At 34.4% G+C, this 21057-nt stretch overlaps 1 protein-coding gene across 4 annotated transcripts in view; it reads left to right on the top strand.

The window, feature by feature from the left end:
- Positions 1-14637, top strand: part of LOC123677369 (DNA N6-methyl adenine demethylase) — a 72019-nt gene extending 57382 nt beyond the window's left edge. For all 4 annotated transcript variants that reach the window (XM_045613847.1, XM_045613845.1, XM_045613846.1 and 1 more), the window contains 6 exons: positions 4846-5031; positions 8355-8424; positions 8691-9962; positions 10091-10230; positions 10614-11350; positions 11406-14637. In XM_045613847.1, coding sequence (XP_045469803.1) covers positions 4846-5031; positions 8355-8424; positions 8691-9962; positions 10091-10230; positions 10614-11350; positions 11406-12486 — 3486 coding nt within the window. In that variant the 3' untranslated portion in view covers positions 12487-14637. The remainder of the gene's footprint in view (positions 1-4845; positions 5032-8354; positions 8425-8690; positions 9963-10090; positions 10231-10613; positions 11351-11405) is intronic.
- The last annotated feature ends 6420 nt before the right edge of the window (positions 14638-21057 follow it).

Below are 21057 nucleotides of genomic sequence, written 5' to 3'. Positions count from 1 at the left end.
CACGCATCAGGGATGGTCGGAAAATGCAGGGACAATCCCCTTCGGTATCAAAGATCCGACGGCCTTACTCAATTTGCATCAAGTTATCCCACATAATATTGGAAACCAGAGTGAAATTAGGGGAAAATCGCTGATTCACAATGAAAAGGGTGTCATACCAACCAATTTAACTGCTATCCTAAGGCGTTTTACAAGGGGATCATGACCTCTTTAGAAATATTTTTTCAAATATTTCATTTGACATCCTTGGTTGCTTCTATTTAGGGAAAAATTCAAAAATGGAAAGATGAAATCATTCAAGAGAACTTTTAAATTTAATTTTCTTCAAAATAAGGCATGTTCAAACTTATATTGAATTCTGCGACATATTGAATATCAAATTCATAGAATTTCATATTAAAATTACGTTTTCAACTTTTTTGAATGCAGAGTTATCTTTCTGGACCTATTGTAATCCCACTCGGTTCAATGATCGGCAACCAACATAACGTTTGTTGAATTGACGTAATCCTACATTCTGACTTCGAAATCTCCAAACCATTATAAATGGTTTTCGAATAAGAAGTTTCATTTTCAATAGCAAATTATCTGGGCAGTTGTCCCTTTTGAAGCTGTCGTCTTTTGACATTTAAAAAGTAAAACTGCGCCATTACTAAAAACGCCCCAACGCACTGAAATTGTTAAAATTTACCACAAAAGTGGTGAAAATTTTGCACAGTTCGCAAAACTAAAGCACTTTTGAGTCGTCATGGAGCAACTTCCCTGCCGGCAACGATGAAACTGGTGGAAAAATTTGAGCTATTGGGATAAATTAGTGGAGAATCGAAACAGTGTGCATCGCTCATGAACAATAGAGAATATTGCTGCTATAGCTATAGTATTGACGAACACCAAATTGGAAGATGTTGAATTGGATGACGTGTATTTTCAACAAGACGGCGCTACGTGTCATAAGAGCAACTAAACAATCGAAGAATTGCAAGAAGAGTTTCTAGGAAGAGTTATTTCTTGAAGAGGTTCATTTAAAACAAGAACTCAAGCCGGTCGATCACCAGCAACGTCGTATCTTCGCTGATCGGGTCCTTGAAATTCATCAAAACGATCCAGATTATCATCGAAATCATCTTAGTTACTAGGCCACCGAGATGTTGTGATTTAATAACTTCAGACTTTTTTCTTTAGGGCCATGTGCAAGATAAGCTCTATGAAATGCTCCACAATCGATTCAAGACCTTAAAGATGGAATTCGTGAAGTTATCGAGAACACACAATCGCAAATGTGCGAATTGGTCTTCTATCAAAGGATGCTGCAACCGTAGTTGTTGCTGCCATTTGGCTGATATCTTTTCCATCATTAATGGCATACCTTTCCCTTCATAATGAAATGAACATAACATTGATTTCTCTTAAAACATACTCGTGTTTTCCTAATATCAAAATGAAATATTATATTGGAAACCTTTTATATGTCAGCTTCTCTAGGAATTCCCGATTTTTTCTTACAAACGCAGATCTAAGTTCCGATTCCATCAGGAATCTAAATCATTCATGGCGAAACTGATTTTGACGTTTGAAATAATAAAAAAACGGAATATACGAAGCCATGAGGATCCCAAAATATGTCCAATATTTTCTTCAAATGCTCTCTGCACGTCCTGACTTATCTCTTTCAATTCCTAGTAGAGGGATCTGCCTCTTGAATGGCTTGGCAAGCTTTGATTTGAATTGAAATAATGAATGAGTTTAAATATTATTTGTAGAACTCAATGGAAATCCTTATATCTTATTAGGTATATTTTTTACTGAATGAATTGGTTTGAATTGCGATGGTTCACTGGAATCTTCCAAGATTGTAAATGTTTGGCATGTTTCTGAAAGTAAATTGTTCAATAATTGGTAATAGGAATAGTAATAAAAACGATAAATAATATCCAAAACATTTCCAACATAAATTTTGTTACGACACGATTCTATCGATAAACAAGGCTTCAGTTTACCGTTATCGATAACTACTGTCAACTATGTTTATATCGAAAGTTGATAAATCCGAATCAACCTATTTGATAACAGAAATAGAACGTTTTGACTGATGACTCACAATCGTAAACCTCCGTCACAAGTCGTACAACACCGTTTGTGCAGTTAAAGACTCGACTTACGTTTCTGTCTTGAACGCGCTGGCGCGTAGCTTGTTGCCGTAAAGCTTTCGAGTAGGAGGGAAACAGAAACAACAGGAAGCGCTTTTTTCAAACTGGCACGACCTTTCTGTAAATTATGTGGAAGGCTGAAAATATTGAACACGCTGGAAATGCCAGTGTATATTTCTTGAAAATCGAGTGTATTCACGTGTTTTCTTTTTTTGTATTATTGGGATGTATTGATATCTGGCCATCACGTTTATCGTCGACTTTTATCACTGCCGTTTTTGTGATATCTACCACGAAGCCAGAAGTGTTCATTAGTTATTGAGTTATTAATAAAAGTGCCATGTACTCACTGCCAATCTTCAAATACTTGGAGGAGGTATCTACCATTGATTTTGAATGCCAGTTATGGTTGTACCTAATCGGTGGATATTTACTCTATAATACCATCAACATTGGAAACATGGAAAAGTCAATTTTTGAATTGGAATGACCTTAATATTTTGAATATGCAAATTTTCAATTAAATCGTTAATGAATTGTTTGTAATCAATGTCGAAGATATGATTTTTTCATCAATTTATATTGGGTGTATAGATTTTGAATTTTCGAAATCCAATATTATTGATGGGAAGTAGATTTGAGATTTTATACGTGTCTTCATGGTGTGGAATTCTTAATTCTATCCTCACGTGTTTTGAAGTACCTCAACATATGAAGTTATGTCCTCGTTCTATAAAAACTTGATAATGTGTAATTTATATGGTTTTAGAATAACAGCTCAATAGCTGGTTTCACGAATTTAATGGTAAATTACAGCAAGTTGTACACAATGACTAATTGTTTCATGTCTCCCAGAAGAACTAAATAATCAAATTGAATTGAAAACAAAATTCGGAATTGATCGATCAAAAACAATTTTGAGAATGTTTGGGTTAATGTTAATAGGTACATACTCCTCACTATTGTATTAAAACTATTGTACATGTTCAAAACTTTTTTAATTTCATATCATTAAATGACTTCTTTCAACTATAATATGACATGAATATAGTTTACGAGAAGTCAATTCATCCCAGTTCTTAGAATATTATATTTCAAATATTACAACTGGGGTAGAATCTGAATTAAAGTCCTTGAAACGATTATTCAAATATTTGCATTCTTTGAGAATATCAATTTTGAATTTGATCCACTGTAAGCTGTACGTATACAGAATTTTGTTGATGTTATAAACATCGAAAAGTTGAAAACGTGAGAATCATCAAAATAAAAACGGCTCATTTTGTACTGATTATATTTTTGAAGACCTTTATGATCATACTCTCAAAAAACATTAGCAATTATATGCCTCCAAAATTACCCCAATTCGAGAATAGCTGACTCAGTATTTTCAGAAGAGCATGTTCACATATACCTATTTAATGCTTACCTAGAGTTCACGTCAATAAGGAGAAAATGCTGGTTGTATAATTTGTGAGGTTGTATGGCTGATTTAATCAGTTGCATTATAATTTATACGGGGTATTCCTAAATTGGAAGTACAAAGAAAAATGAGAAATTCCTCTCAAACGCTTTATTTTCGAGATACAGAATGTTTCTTGTAGTACTACTTTTTTGTACCTGATGATTAAAGTACCACTTTATAGAATCTTCATTAATCTTCGATACAAATTAGGTAAATAAGTGACAAAACTTTTAATAAATACATTTAGCACAGCTTACTAAGTCAGTATTTATAATAATTTGGATTTTTCTGAGAATTACCAACTAGAGATTTGTTTGAAAATTTTTTCTTGAGATCAGTAACTACAAGAAACCAAAAAGTGCAGTACTGGGCCAATGTTTTTTCACATTTTTCCAAACTACAATGGTCCACCAAAAAAAGTTCTAAAGGACAAAAGCAGGCACTGTTATAGAAAGAATATTACCCTGTAGATTTTCAATAAAAATTAGCATCTCACACGATGAAAACTTCAAAATGGAATATCTATGTCCAATTTGAGAATATTTTGTGAAGGTGCTATGACAAAACACTTGAAAAAATCATAATTGAACACCCTGTATTTCGGAAACAAAGCGTTCGTTGTATGTTCATAAGACTATTTCTGTCATTTAAATGACATCCAATTTGAGAACACCCTGTATATTTATCAATTATATACTGAAATTCAAATAATCAGAAAGAAATTTCGCAACCGAAAATGGTTTACTATTTACATATATCAATTTAAGGATGAAGATCAGTGCTTTTTTCAAAAACTGCAAGGGCTGTTTTGCATACATTTCCGTAATTATATAGTCTTTGTAGCGATCTTCCACATTATTGATGCTATCGCTGTGAAACAAAAATATGATTCAAGACTATAAATCAGAATAACATTTGAATGATGCACTCGCGTAACATATTTTATTGATTAAAGTTGTTATTGTCCCTTCATTTGTAATATTTTCATCAAATCCAGGTGCAACTCCCAATGCTTGAATTCTAGCGGCTTCAATAAATTTTGTGAAGAGGTTGACCAAATTCACTTATACCTATCTATTATTGAGAATATTTCTACAATGCTCCTTATGAATCCATATTTCTAAGATACCTGGTAATTTATCTGACTACCTTTTTTCGTTTCGTACCTTCGAAATCCATTGTTGCCACCTGTCAGAATCAATTTATCAAAAACTGATTGACGTTTCATTGCAGAGCTACCGAGGAAGAAAAGCCGGTGGTCCAGTGTCGGCTCTATCTTCAGGGGCTGTTATTCAGTCAGAACCAAACGGTGGAGTGATGCAGAACTCTCAGACCTCACGACCTAGTCCTCAGCCAGCACAAGCGGTCCATATGCTCAAGCCAGATCAGACGATGCCATCCGTGCAGCAGCAACCAATGGTAAGTTCAAACTCAAATTTTCTCAAAAAAAGTCTAAATTCTATATCAAATAATGTGACAATCAAGAACTGACTTACTTTCATCATCATTAATTATATGGAAGAAATTATATTTTTATTGTTCCTTCGAGGTAATGAATTTGATGGTCCCAACAAACTTAAGATAAAGAAGTAATAAAAATGCTTTTGAGCTCTCGTTCATTGGAGAATACATTCATATAGGTATATGTGTGGTATCCAAAGGGTGCAATTAGTGTATGAGAGCGACTAGAAGCTCTAAGTAATTTCCTCATTTTTATCGAATATTTGATTTTGAAGCTGTAAGTTGGACAATCAAATTTTCAGCTAGTTCATTCATCACTCTACTTGGATTTCTTAAAATTCTGATGTTGCTATCATTAGAAAATGCAAGAGGCTTGAAATTGTTATTTTTATGAGTATACGCAAAATTTCAACTGTATCGAATCTTTTGTCATTGAAATATTTTATTTTTTGGTGCGCAAAACTTGACAGTTATATACGTATTATTTGAAAAATCTGAACCCGATCATATAACTTTCCTCATACGATCAAAATATTCTGAATAGGAGAGAAAAAAACCAATAGTGGCAATTTTGATGCAACTACTTTTCATGCAAGCTTCAGAATTCGATGCATGTATTCTAATGGCTCAAAATCGGGATGAGATATTTCAACATTCATCTCTTGATTACTTCAACCACAAATATGACATTGAAAACTTGTACAGAGTGAATTTCAAATATAAAAAGTTTTTATTATTTCGGTAACGGATAATACGATTTTTGTACATTTTGATGTGATCTTATGAAATGGCTGATGTTATGGTGGAACTTATAGATATTGTTCTCAGATCTCCCCTTTTTCTGATATAATATTGAACTTTGTTAATTAAAATGGACCACTCAGGGATTTTTTGCCTTTTGAAATTCCTAAGAAATACTGAATATTTTTCATGTATTGTACCCTATACCTAAATGCTATAATTTCGGAGTTACAGCTATATTTACACTATCTTCGCGCAAAAATAAAGAAAACATAAATGCATGATTTTAAATTTGGTGAAGTTTATGTAGCTATAACTCTGAAATTATAGAATTTAGCTAGAGGGAACATTGCATGAAAAATATTCAGTATTTTCAAAAGGAAAAAAAAAACACAGAGCGATCCATTTGAAATAATAAAGTTCATTATCATTCCGGAAAAATGAAATATCTAACAACAATATAAACTCTACCATAATATCGGCCATATCACAATATTGCACACCAAATAAAAATAATATAATACAGATAATAGAGGTGTTTCAGTCTTAAATCTCTCTCTCTCTCTCTCTCTCTCTCTCTCTCTCTCTCTCTCTCTCTCTCTCTCTCTCTCTCTCTCTCTCTCTCTACCTATATTAGTGAGAGTCACTTTTATCGTACCTATACGAAAATTTTGACTACATTCAGTTTAATTCAAATTTGATATCAATTAATCGCCATAGCATGACATTAATTACAAATATTTTGAATGAAAAATATAAATTTGTATTTGATATTTTTCGCAATCAGTTTATGAAGTTTCTGATAAACTTAATAGAATTCAAACGATATTCCACGAAAGATAACTAGACTAGCCCAACGCCACCTACAACCGTTATCCCGAAAGAAAGGAGCACGTCACAATCCATTAATCATTCACAAAACCACAACACACACTGTATTTACAACAAAGTTGGAAAAACTGATGCTTTATCATCAGCTGGTCCAAGATAGGCGCGGGGTTATTTATACGGGAAGGGTTCGGTGTCGTCACCCCACCGTTGAGATAGGTCAGTTAACCCTCTTCCCCCTGAGGTTTAGAACCTTGTTCAACCTTATTCATTCACTCCTCACCCTCCCTTTGGGGCTCAGGTGGGCCCCCAACTTTCTGACTCTACCGACGATCACACTGAATTTCGGTTTGGGGTTGTTTTCGTTATGTTGTTAACACCCTCTGGAATTTGGCGAAAACATGACGTGCCATTATAAGGGGGTTCCCCGAAATTTGAAATTAACGAAATTTTTTCAGAATCCTCTTGCCAATTTTGATGTTACTAGTTTTTTTTCTTATGAAGGGTTTTCCAATTACAGATTTCATTTTGAATAGCCCACTAACTGGGCACTTGTCACTTTTGAAACTGACATATTTTGACATTTGATAAGAACGATACACGCCTTAAAAACGCATTGAAAAAGTTGATTTCACTACAAAAAATGGGAGAAATTCGACAGACTAAGTTCGCAAAACTAAACCACTTTTGGGTTGTCGTGAAGCACCTTCGCTGACGTCAATGGTGAAACTGGTCGAAAAATTTGAGCTTTTGGGACAAGCTAGTGGTGTCAATGGCTGCTGTAGCCACAGGTTTGTCGAACGGGTTCTCGTCGAAAAAAGTGTCCTGAACTTGCTTGGCTAGCGAGATCTTGTGATTTAGAATTTTTTGCGGCCACGTGAAAGATGAGGTCTATGTCAATGCTCCACAATCGGTTGAAGACATTAAAGATGGAATTCTTGAAATTATCGACATCAGCCGTAAAAGTGCGAATTGGAATTGGAAAGTTTCATAAAAAAAATATGGTGCTGCAACCATGGTTCCCATCGTTGATGGCATACCTTCCTCTTTACGATGAAAGAAACATTGATCTCTCTCAAAATCAACTCGTGTTTTTTTTATATCAAAATGAAACCTTTTATGGGAAAACACTTCATACCTATACATACACTATAGTTTTAAATCCGTTTGAAGATGGCTACTATAATCAGCTTTTCAAAAGTGAAGAAAAAGCGCTTTTCATAATAGAAATAGTTCAAAGTAGGTGATGATGCAGAATAATAAGTAGATAAGAATTTACCACGTGAATATTGAAAGTGGTGTCAATAAACAATAGACGATAACAAATGATGAACCATATTATTGTAGTAAACAAAGTCATATCGATGAATGCCGAAGTTGTGTTAATTATCTTAATATTTTACTACGAGATAACGCTATCCAATTCTTGATTATCGTTGAAGTTGTGAATGTAGCTTGAACAGTGAGAACTGCAAATTTTATACAATGGTTTAAAAGTATTTCTATCTTGCGGAAGATCTAGACATTCGAACAAAATGTATTTACTCTTGGTTATTTATTACACCATCATACTATTATTTATTTCTTATTTCATATCATGTATATTCATCAAGAAATATTTATTTAGAAATATCTTATAGGAACATAATATTCCGAAATCTGATACCATTGATGTTCGACTTATATTTTCTAATATTTGTTTTTGTTTTCAGACTCCTATGCCTTTCTATGCAGATCCTAATAGGTTTGCTACTCCTGTCTGGCAAACCGACCCCACTCAAGGTAATGATACAGATTTTTTATTATGAATGTTGAGTTGCAATAATTGATAACATAAAAAAAAATGTGTAACTGGAACTGAAAGTACAGTAAAACGTCAAACTGAAAGTATCGACAAAGCTATTCAATAGTCCAGAAATAACTCAACGTTTCTCGTTTCTTACTTCCAAGGGTTCCTCATATTTGTGAGCATATAGACACATATCACTACTAATTGACTGATTTAATGAAAAAAATAAACAGTTTTTGATATAGAATTTTTTTTTCAGCTTGGACTCAAGGTCAATTCATCCAGCAAATTCCTGCGGCAACTCACACACCGATCGAAGGCTATCAACAGTATTCCAACGGCATTTACCAAACTTCTTACCAGCAGCCAGCATTCGAAACTAACACCTTCTACACCGGAGCTGTACAAGTACTGACAAATCCACGTCCTCCAAGCAATCCGAACCATACTGTGCAGCCTCTGGCTCGACCTAACTCTAATTACTCTCACCATACGCCAAGTCCAGTTCCTCAACAACCTCCAACACCTCAGAACTCAAACCAAAGAACACAGTATCAGGAGTATACGATACAAAACCAGAATTACATTCCTCCCTCCACTACTCCTACTGGAAATGTGGATAGCTCCCAACAGGGGAACTTATCGAGGCCTAGCTCAGTCAACAGTGCTGTTAGTATCCCCACCTCGAATCAAAATTACAGTAATCAACAGGGTGGCACGGTCTACACCACGGTGAGCAACGATACATTCAGTCCCAACGCCAACTCTTCGTTTCCTAACTCAAATTCGGGAAACGACAAGCCTGGATATCCACAGGTGAACAGCAATCCGCAGCTAGTTTCACACAACTCTAGTGGGTATCCAGGCAGTGCTATGTTTAGCGGGGAAAGTATGGATCAGCAAATGTGGCAACAGTCCAATGCCAATAGCAATCAAGTCTGGGAACCCGGACAATCGAACGATAGTGCCAAAGATAAACAACCAAACTACAACCACGAACAAATCCATAAGACTGAAGTTCTGTACAATCACCATGTTCAGAACAACTCTCACCTTCATCAAGAACAAGAAACCAATCTTCCATCAGACCGTGTCAACATAAATACGAAAATAAAAACGATGATATTGAATAAGCAGAATTCAGAGGCAGAGATCAACGAGAAGAAAAATGAAAACCACAATAACGGTCATTTTTTATGGTATAGCCACCAACGTTACTTCCTGAATAAAAGTAACGCTGGTGGCTTAAATAAATCGGATAACACCATCAAAGATGAGGCGAAGAAGACGATTTCTCTAAACATATTCAAATCTTTGGCAAATAAACAGGAGGGTAGTCAGTCACTAATAATCAACGACATACTAAAGCAGAAAGATGGGTTCGGCAACAAGCTGCAGAAGATTTACAAGCATTCCATCATTCAAAATGGAGATAAGATGAAGATGAAGACAGAAAACGAGCCTACTCCTTGTCAGTGTCTTTTACCAAACCAAAGTATTCCTGAGCCTGGAATTTTTTACACACATCTGGGTGAGTCTTTGTTGATTTCCTTAATATTCTAAATTCAGATACATATGCTTCTACTGAAACTAAACAGACATTTCGATTGGAGTAAATTGTGAAGTGAAACATATTGAGATCTAATTTCAAATTTTTAGGTTGTGCAGACAACTTGCGGAACCTGAGGAAGGATTTCGAATGCAAAACTGGCGTTAGTGGAAAAGCAATCAGAATTGAAAAGGTTCGTTATACTGGAAAGGAAGGAAAAACAAACCAAGGATGTCCTATTGCTAAATGGGTGAGTATGAGATCGCTCTCTAAAGTACAAATAAATCAAATCAGGAATCGATGAAATAATTTTGCAATACCATAATTGAAAAAGTAATTTTAATCGAAAGTTTATATCAATCAAGCAAGAGGTTACGAAAATTCTGAAGGCTCATTTTTTGCTTAATTTAATTTACCTAATTTATTTATTGCATCAATTTGAAATGGATTGAGGTGATAAACTAGAGGGGTTACTTCTCAACATCCGTCTAATAGTAAAATAGTAGTTTTGTCCACTGATCCCCATTTGATTTTTTTTTCTTTCTTTAATTGTCAACTTAGGTGGAATATATTTCGAACTTTATAAGTATGCATCAACATTCAAAATTCTAATTCAAATCTTCTCAATTCTAGATCCTTCGACGTTCTGGCCAGGACGAGAAATACTTGGTGATAGTCAAGCATCGGCAAGGACATTTTTGTCGTTCTGCCTTCATCATCATCTGCATAGTCGTATGGGAAGCAGTTTCAAGAAATGCATCCGACGACCTTTATAGCCTTCTTACTGACAAACTAAACAAATTTGGCTTACCGACCAAACGCCGATGTGGTATCAACGATCCCAGGACATGTGCTTGCCAGGGTACGAACCCTGATTCCTGTGGGGCAAGCTTCTCCTTCGGTTGCTCCTGGAGCATGTACTACAACGGCTGCAAGTTCACAAGGTCGAAATTCGTTCGGAAATTCCGTCTCAACGTACAGGCAGAAGAGGAACTACTGGAGGAGAAACTTCAGAAGCTTGCTAGTCATATAACACCAATTTACAAGAACTTGGCACCATCTTCTTTCCAAAACCAGACGCAATACGAAGACATCGCTGCTGATTGCCGTTTGGGTCTGACCAAAGGTCGGCCCTTCTCAGGAGTTACAGCCTGTTTGGACTTTTGCGCTCACGCTCACAAAGATTCCCAAAACATGAATAACGGATGTACGGCAGTTGTGACCTTGACCAAAAATAGAAGCTCGCAAAAACCATTGGATGAGCAACTTCACGTATTACCAATGTACGTAATCGATAGCAGCGACGAATTTGGTTCTGCGGAAAACCAACGCAATAAAGTAGCGCTTGGGAGTATTGAGATCCTACAGAAGTATGTTGATTGGTATTATATTGGTGTGCAAATTATGACGATTTATGTTTTATAGGTATAGTTCTGAAATAAGACTGCTGAGTGCTCCACTAGAGCCTTGTAAAAGAAAAAATAAACGTAAATCCGACGAGGGCTCTTCCAAAAAGAACAATAATGCTTTAAAGCACAAAGAGCCTCAATTAAAGCAGGAGGGAATTGCCAATGGACAAAAACCTAATGAACAAGGTACCCTTCCGAGTTTCAGTGTTCTAAACGCTGAATATAACCGCAATCTGAACGGTAACCGCATCGCTACAAACAATGAAATACCTCAATATCAAAGAAATCCATCTGGATCTCCTGATCCAATGGGACCAAAATATTTGAACAGCTATAGTACTACCTCATTCTATCCCAAATACTGGCACGATAAAACTGCCGGTTTTCATAACAATCAACCGTTTTATTCTAGTGGTATTCATCGTTCTTATAACTCGAATAATTGTACTCAAAATAATCCATATCAAAATACTTTTTTTAATCCATATGGTTCCCAACAAAATAAACATTCTAGTCGTAATTCAAATTTTTTGCCATATGGTGTAGATGATCTAACTTACACTGGTCAAAATTATTCGGCCGGTTTTTCAAATTTACCATGTTACAAGGTCAACAACCCTTTCGATGACTTTCAAGGTCACGAGGATGCGAGAATATTCGAAGGTAGCACAAGTGTCCAATCATCGTTACAATTCCAAAAGTTGTATACTGATAATTTAGAATGTTTCCGTGACTCTGAGGTTGGTGGCGTTGCTATAGCTTTAGAACATGGAAGTCTTCTTTTTGAATGTGCAAAACACGAACTGCATGCCACCACAGCTCTGAAAGAGCCTAATAGGCTTTCACCCACTCGAATATCACTAGTTTTTTACCAGCATAGAAACTTGAACAAGTACAAACATGGATTGGATGAGTATTGTGGAAAGATGAAGGCCAAGAAAGAGGAAAATGAAGGCGTAAAAATGGAGCCTTTGATTATGAAACCCGCTAAGGATATTTTAGTTAGGGCTTACTCATTGCCTACATTTTCTTGGACGACCCTTTTCCCAATGCACCCTTGCATTACTACAGGGCCTTATCAAATAATTAAAGATTGAAAACAGAAATTTCATTCACGTGAATTTTCCTTGAATTCCGAAATATCTAAAAGATATGGGTTGTTGTGAATAATATAGTAGTGATTACCCTCTTTGTCATAGATTCACAATTTCTTCTTCTGAGATTAGTATTCTAACCTCCAACTCCTGATTTAAAAAATCTGTGTGTAAGAATTCATGTATTATTAGTGCCTCTATGATCTCAGTATATAGAAAAAATTCTTTTTGTAAAATCGAGTACAAAATAGAATTCCATTCTGCATGATGAAATACACAAGAAAGGAATATTTAACTAAAAAACAAACCAAATGAGTTCTTTGCCAGTCATAGTATTAGTGGTATATAATATTATATAAGATCTTGATTGTAAAGTTTGTAATGTTTTTATTATATCTGTTGAATTTGTGTACTGCCATAATTATTCGAATAGTTGAACGTTTTCTATTTTTGTATTTTGCTGATCAATGAAAGTATTTGAAGCTCAGAAGCCGATTTGTTTTCGGATTTGGGCAGTGGTTATATCCTATGTTTAAGGGCATCTCAAAATTTGCCCAATGATCATTTATTGATAAATATGAGTGCCTACGGTCCGAATTTCGCTCAGTCTTTAATTCTTGGGTTTTCATTCATTTTCAATTGACAAAATTACCATCGAAGATCCATTCGAAGAATTTCCATTTTGTCATGATGGAGGTTGGTGATACAGCTATATAATGATTTATTATTTGACATTCAAATTCTAGATATTATTTCTCTCCGAGAAAACTATTTATTTATTAATTTATTAATATGTATATAATTTTACATTTATGGGACATCAAATTGTATGACTCGTTTTCAATATACTGGTCGGTAATTGTTATTTTTAATTTTCTATTTTATTGATATTCACGTCCAAGCCTTGAGCTGCTTTTGTATTATTTTTGGAAATTAGTTGACTAGTTGCTGCTTTCATATAAAGGAAAAATATTAATTTCAACTTCCCGATATCGAATCAGTTGATTTTTATGACATTGATATACAATTTTTAATTTCTGTATTTCACACGAATATATCTAGTCAAATAATTTCTGTTCGAAAATGTGCAAATCATAAGGTATATATTTGGTGAATTTAGGTATTTTATATACATGTTTGCCTTTAAAGTACCTACAAAATGGCTTCACTTCGAAGAATATATTTTTAGTATTGAGAACCCGGTAATATACAACATTTTTGGATTTTTATAACAAGAACTTTGTACTCGATCAAAAAATTTTTTCGCTGAATAATTTTTGTTACAGATAATATTTGAATTATAATTCAAGTTTAATAAAGGATACATACTTTGGGCTTTATCTTCGTCAAAATATCAAGAGTCAAAGTGAATAAGTGTGAAATTTGAAAATATTGATATTATCAGTTTCGATCGACAGAGATGTATTTTAAAAATATCTGTGTTTATCAGTAGAGTGGCCAAGTGTCTAAGAAATATATTTTTTACAGAAAAGAAATATATATTGTTCTTACCATTGCCTAAAATAATTATTGTATAGTGTTAGTCAGAAAATTGAACTTGAAATTCAAGTTTGAATTATAAGTATGTTAAAATCAATATTGCGATGCCAAATATTTAAACGTTGAAAATACTTTCTTATGTATTTAAAACGATTCTTCCAGGTTTTGAAAAAATAGTCAATTTCCCAGTTTTCTGTAATATTTTGTTCTCACCTAATTTATTTATTTATTTATTTTTTAATTGTTGTACTTTATTTTTCATGACGTATTTTCATCGAAACCCTCATCATTTCGTTGGGACTCATGAAAAATAAATTATAATTACCGATATTTTATAAACTGTACAGTTAGTTATAAATCCTTAATCTTTTTTTGTGAATAATTAGAATTGAGAAGCAATCTGTAGTGTAAATAAGAAATGAGTGAATATCTACATAATTATGGAATTTTGAACATTGTTGTCTTAAAATTTAATATTTTCATGTCAAAAGCAATATTTTTCTGACTTCATATCATTGGAAATGCATGTGGGTATCCACTCAAAAGGCACCGATTTTTGAAAACAATTAATTAAGTGTAGAAGATAGAATTTTGGTTCAAGACTATAAAGAATATTCTGTGTAACGTCTTGTGAATACATTTATATAATATCTACTCTTTTGAATCAATTTACCTTTCCTATTCGATGCTTGTCGATATACCGAGTGTATTTTTGAAGTTAAATAATCAGTTGAAAATCTCGAAAAGGGAACATTTTATGGAAAAAGTTGATGGTTTCGAGGGGTTCCTTATTCGAATTCATCTTTTATTGCCTTCACCCTTTTGGGAAGAGGGAGGTCCACTTTGAAATTTCAAATGAGAATCCCCAATTTTTATAGCACATCCGTATACTACGTCAAAAACACAAAAGTTTTGTACGAACAATTTTTCACGATTTGTCACATATGGCTCTATAATCCATCTGAACGACCTTAATGTATATCCTTTCCATTATAATCATTCACATGAAATTTTAGTTGTAAATTGTCCAACCATTCGTTAAACTATGGAAAACGTTTTGGGCATAGACGCAGATTTCTACCAGATTCCAAATAAAAGAGATCTATTTCGATTTTTTTTTTTCAATTGATACATACTTTTTTAATGAATAATTTCGCCATTTCCAACTTATCAATGACAGTATACATGTACATTCAAATTCAATATTCAAAATAAACAGTTTAGCAGGACACGTCAGAATTTCATGTGAATGATTAATGGAACGGATACATTAAGGTTTTTTAGACGGAATATTTAAATTCATTTGCAGAGCCATCTGTGACGAATCGTGAAAATTGTTCGTACAATACTTTTGTATTTTTGGCCGCAACTGACGAATCCGCAATAAAAAAAAGGGCTTCTCATTTGAAATTCCAAAGTTGACTCCCCTCGGCATACAAGGCTGAAGTAAATGGAAGATGTTTTGGCATAATATAGACTTCCACCTCAAAAGTATCAACATTTTATTCCAAATGTTTTTTCATGAGTTGTTTCCTTTCTGAGATTTATAATTCGGTATACCTAATATGAACTTAAGAATTTCCTATTTTCTATTTACTTCTTACTGCTCCTTTCTATTACAAAACTCACAATAATTCTCAGAAAAAAAAATGAAAGTCTGGAGCTTTAGTCCTGAAAATTTCAGGTCTGCAAATTATAAGTATATGAAAAGCTTTAAAAATATAAATAGGCGATAAGGCTCACCTATCTATATACTGATTTTCGCTTACTGATTATTATTAACATTAAAACATTTTTTTTCTCATGTGGCATTCTGTATATGAATTTCAAATTTAAAGAAAACATCAAATATACCGAATTTAAGTTTCAATACTATCGGATTTTCATTTTTCGGATTATGAAAAAAAAAAGAAAATTCGAGGCGAATGGATGGGAGTGGTCACCTATCCAGACACTGACAAAAGCATAAAATTGATATGATTGAACTAATGAACTTCCTTTTCGCTCTTTTGGTGTGATAAACATCTAAAACTCAACATGAATACAATGTTTCAACGAATGAGTTTTTCAGTCGGTTTTTATTTTTCCGATTATCGAAAAAGACGATTTTGTTCATTAACGGAAAATTTTGAAGGTGTTTTCTCTCGAACATGTTTGCAATTTGTTTTACAATATTTCCGCTATTGTCATTCATAAGAATAAATGAAAATACGTTTATTATCAGATGCCAATGACGGTCGAAATTATTTTTAATTTTTGTGCAAAGTTGTTCAGTTTTACTTATATGCAGCTTATTTGGGCTTGGTATCCCAAAATGTTGATAATGCTACATATTTGATGTTAACTTGTTATCTCAAGGACGTGAAAACACTGAATCAACATATTTGATTTGAAATATTTATTATAATTCAAGAAATGTAAAATTTAGTTATCCAAACATCGAATATTAGTTTCTTTCTGTGTTTTCCGGAAATCGCAGACTACTCCAATCAGTTATAAATTGCGGTTTTTCCTCATTTGACACCTTGTACATTTATGATTATGATTAGTTTTTCATAAACGTCTAATAGGCCATCCCGATGAATCACCCTGTATATAATCATGTTTAACGAACGGTCGCTATTTTTCTGAACGACTTTGAATTACGCTCACTGAGCCAAACAGATTGTTAAAACTGTCAAAACAGAGGTTTTAGAGATTAGGTTTATTTTAACCGTACAGAAAACTCCTCTCTAATCACTTCAGGATCTACAAGCGCTCATCAGGTATAAGATTTGTAACTGCTCTTTCCGCTGAATGCAGCCATAGTACAATGACTTTAAGTCGCAGCTTGGAGATCTCCCATGAAGAAAAATACAGTAGTAGTCCAATTACTGATCTTCAATACCTCTTTCTCTAAGCTTATAGCAGTTCCTACCACCGTCTTCTGTATTTCAGAAAGGTTGTTATTATAGAATAAGCTTTTATATTTGTTCCCATGGTTTAATATTTTTATGAGGTGTTGAGGTGTACAACTTTGCTTCCGCCGTTTTGCAATAGATGGCTATAGCGGTAGTCGAAATAAATAGATCGTAGGTGTCATACAAGCTTAGGTATTTGTAAATATATCCCCATCGAAATATTAGTCGATTTGTGTCTGCATCATAAAGTTATTCTCGATTGGACATGTTAGTTCACTAGCCAAATTCTCGTCATTTGCGGGAGGTTTTAATTTTCTCATTTAATATAAAGAATACTGAGGCTCATTAGCCTCAGTCGGAGATTTCTTTATATTTGAGAGAGTTCAATGGAACTCTCTCAAATACCTATGGTGAGGCCGTTAGTGAAAGAACGTGCCGAGAGTGGTTTCAACGCTCCAAGAATGGTGATTTTGACGTCGAAAACCAGCATGGTGGTATAAGAGAGAAGGTTTTCGAAGATGCAGAATTGAAGGCACTAATTGATCAAGATTCGTGCCAAACGCGAGAATCATTGGGACTCAACAAGCCATTTTTAAACGCCCTAAAATCATGATTCAGAAACAAGGAAATTGGGTGTCATTTTTTTGCTTGTGAAGAGCTGTTTGCAAGGCGAAGAGGGAAGGGATTTCTGTACCGCATTGTGACTAGAGACGATAAATGGGTTCATTACGATGATTCCAAGCGCAGAAAATAATAGGGATATCCCGGACATGCTTCCACGTCGACAGTCAAACCGAATATTCCCGGTTCCAAGGTCATGCTCAGTATTTGGTGGGACCAGCTCGGCGTAGTGTATCATGAGTTGATAAAATCGACTGAAACAATCACAGGTACCGACGTTATCAAACGTAATTAATGCGTTTGAGTCGAGCATTGAAAGAGAAACGGTCGCAATACAACGAGGGACATGATAAAGTAATTTTACAGCATGACAATGTTCGACCCCGTGTTGCGAAAGCGGTCAAGACGTACTTGAAACCGTTGAAATGGGGAGTCCTACCCCACCCGCCGTATTCTCCAGATGTTGCTTCTTCGGACTATCACTTATTTCGATCAATGGCACACGACCTGGCTGTCCAGCAATTCCGGTCTTATGAAGAATTAAAAAGTTGGATCGTTTCAAAAGATGACCAATTTTTTTCAACGCGGGATTCGTAAGCTTCCTGAGAGATGAAGAAAGTAGAGGTCAGCGATGGACAATACTTGGAATCATAAATGTATAACCAGTTTTTTACAATAAAGCATTGAATCTCGAAAAAAACGGCGGAAGCAAAGTTGTATAGTGCATCCCATTTTGGGTGAGATTGCCAGGTTTCTCGCTTGTTATTTAAGATAGAGCCTTGCGGTTTTCACGTTCCTGTCCTACTTTTTCGTGAAACTCAAGTTGGTCTAATCAGATTTTGCATAACTGTTTCCGTTCAAGAGATACAGGGCGATTTTGCAAAATGTTACTTTTCGGACCCCTCCTCTTCGAAGTTATTAGAAATAATGCTGAGGTAAAAACTACGTCTGAATCAAAATTCTGCGTCGAATCCAGTGGCGTACTCAATTTTTTTTTCGGGCTATGGTTTTGAAGATTCAACACTGTTTATTGGTTGAAACGGTCAACTCTAATTCTATTATATTGGGATAATGAAACACCGGATTTCTTAACTAATATATTGAATTTGTCTGTACAAGTTATATGTTTACAAGGTAACAGCTACGAGCGTACTGGTGGTCTATGGTATCCCAATTTCCTGGGGATGTTATTCATCGCCTTGGATTCTGCATACCAAAGCGCAATCCAAGTCCCTGATTGGTCCACGTCTTCGCTCCTCGCCCTTAGATGTGACTTTGGGCTGACCATATGTAGCGCCTATGTGGCGCCAGGATGGTCCTGTTCTATTTTTAGTCCTCGCTGTACCTGCTGGGGTTGGTTTCTCGACCTAAATGCGTCTTTCTGAATATTCAACTGCCCGTAAAGTTTGCGTGCAATTCACTTGACGCAACAAACATAAACATATATTTTTTTAATGGAACACCCTATATATTATTACTTCGTTGAATTCGTTATTTTTTTCCCTTAAAAATGATATATGATACTATATGGGTATGATGGTCAGAAATGTTAAAAAATCACTAAAACATCATATAATGATGATTTTTTGTTAATGAGCAATGGATTTTCCATATGAAAAAAAGGATCAATTGGATAATTTTCATTTGTGATTTTTATTTACAGTAGAGTAAGCAAACAAATATAATACACTCATCACTAATATGAAAAACAAAACGTACGTACCTACCTATTAGCAACAAATGAATAATACAAAAATTCATAAACATTCCATAATATCTTACAGATTAAACTGTTCAAATTGCTGTCCATTTTCCCTAATACATATAATATACTACAGTAAAAGACATAACAGTCCCGAAGAACTTCGTGCATCAACAGAGGCAGTTTTCCAGGATTCACAAAATCGCCCTTTTATAATATTAAATGCACTCAGGCGTATTGAAAAGTTTTGTCAATTATGTATTAGAGGAAAATGGACAGTAATTTGAACAGTTCAATCTGTAAGATATCATGCAATGTTTATGAATTTTTGTATTATTTATTTGTTGCTATTAGGTAGGTGCCTACGTTTTGTTTCTCATGTTAGTGATGAGTGTATTATATTTGTTTGCTTACTCTACTATAAATAAAAATCACAAATGAAAATTATCCAATTGATCCTTTTTTTCATATGGGAAATCCATTGCTCATTAACAAAAAATCATCATTATTTGATGTTTCAGTGTTTTTTTAACATTTCTGACCATTTTCCTATATAGTATTGTACATCATTTTGAAGGGAAAAAAATAACGAATTCAACGAATTAATGATATATAGGGTGTTCCATTAAAAAAATATAGGTTTTTGTTGAATCTTCAAAACCATGCCCCGAAAAAAAAATTGAGTACGCCACTGGATTCTATGCAGAATTCTGATGCAGACGTAGTTTTTACCTCAGCATTATTTCTAATAACTTCGGAGATAAAGGAGGGGTCCGAAAAGTATCAATTTCCAAAATCGCCCTGTATCTCTTGAACGGAAACAGTTATGCAAAGTCTGATTAGACCAACTTGAATTTCACGAAAAAGTAGGACAGGAACGTGAAAACCGCAAGGCTCTATCTTAAATAACAAGCGAGAAACCTGGCAGTCTCACCCAAAATGGGATGCATTGTATGTACAGTCCATTCAGGAATTATTGACATCTCGGGTGGCTGTGAAAATCGAAATTAAGTTGGTACTGGCTCATTCAGTAACATTTTGAAATGCAGATTTCGGGTTGGCATTGTTAATGTCATTGACAGGAGGTTAGATTGTTCAGTTTGTTTGTGTTATTGGTTCTGATCCAAGAAATTTTGAAACAAAAAAGTTGTATCAATTTCAAACACACATTGATTAGTTTATTTGAGTATTTCTCACAGTACTGTTTGAAAAAAGAAGAAAGCAAGTCATTACAACCTATGCGATACGATTTCACCTTCAAAGAATCATTGAATGATTTGATTATTAACAAAAGCAACCAATATATCAGTCTGGAATAAATTTGACCAGAAAGCATTTGGATTTTAATTAATCAAAGACAGAATTACATAAAATTAATTGGTTACAAGTTCAAAACAGTTGATAAGAGGAAAATTCTTATTGATAAAAAGTTGAGTACGATATTATGGTGAATACAGAGAATATTTGCAACAAAATGTGGAATTCTGGAGGAAACTTGATTATTCGAAAATGGCAGTCTTATTCAACAGTGAATTCTAGAAAGAAAACAAAAAGTGTTCAAGTATATTCAAGGGTAAAAGTAGAAGGAGCGCTATTTTGATAGTGGTGATCATAAGGATTATATAAATCTATGAAGGGAGAATCATTTTATAATTGGGTTGATAAATTAATACCTTTTTTTGTAGATACTTGGAATAATGTGTTCACAGATCAAATGATGAATTTCAAAAATTCATGGAACATGACCGAAGTTATAGAGGGTCCCGGGAAGAATGCGACAAACGGATACCATGAATTAAAGTCATCATGGAGGACCCGTATCAAGAGGCTTCAATCGCCTGAGTGCCTTCG

Source organism: Harmonia axyridis, chromosome 4 (assembly GCF_914767665.1).
Source record: "Harmonia axyridis chromosome 4, icHarAxyr1.1, whole genome shotgun sequence".
In the NCBI taxonomy this organism is placed as follows: domain Eukaryota; kingdom Metazoa; phylum Arthropoda; class Insecta; order Coleoptera; family Coccinellidae; genus Harmonia; species Harmonia axyridis.
This window is presented reverse-complemented; position numbering and strand designations above follow the sequence as displayed.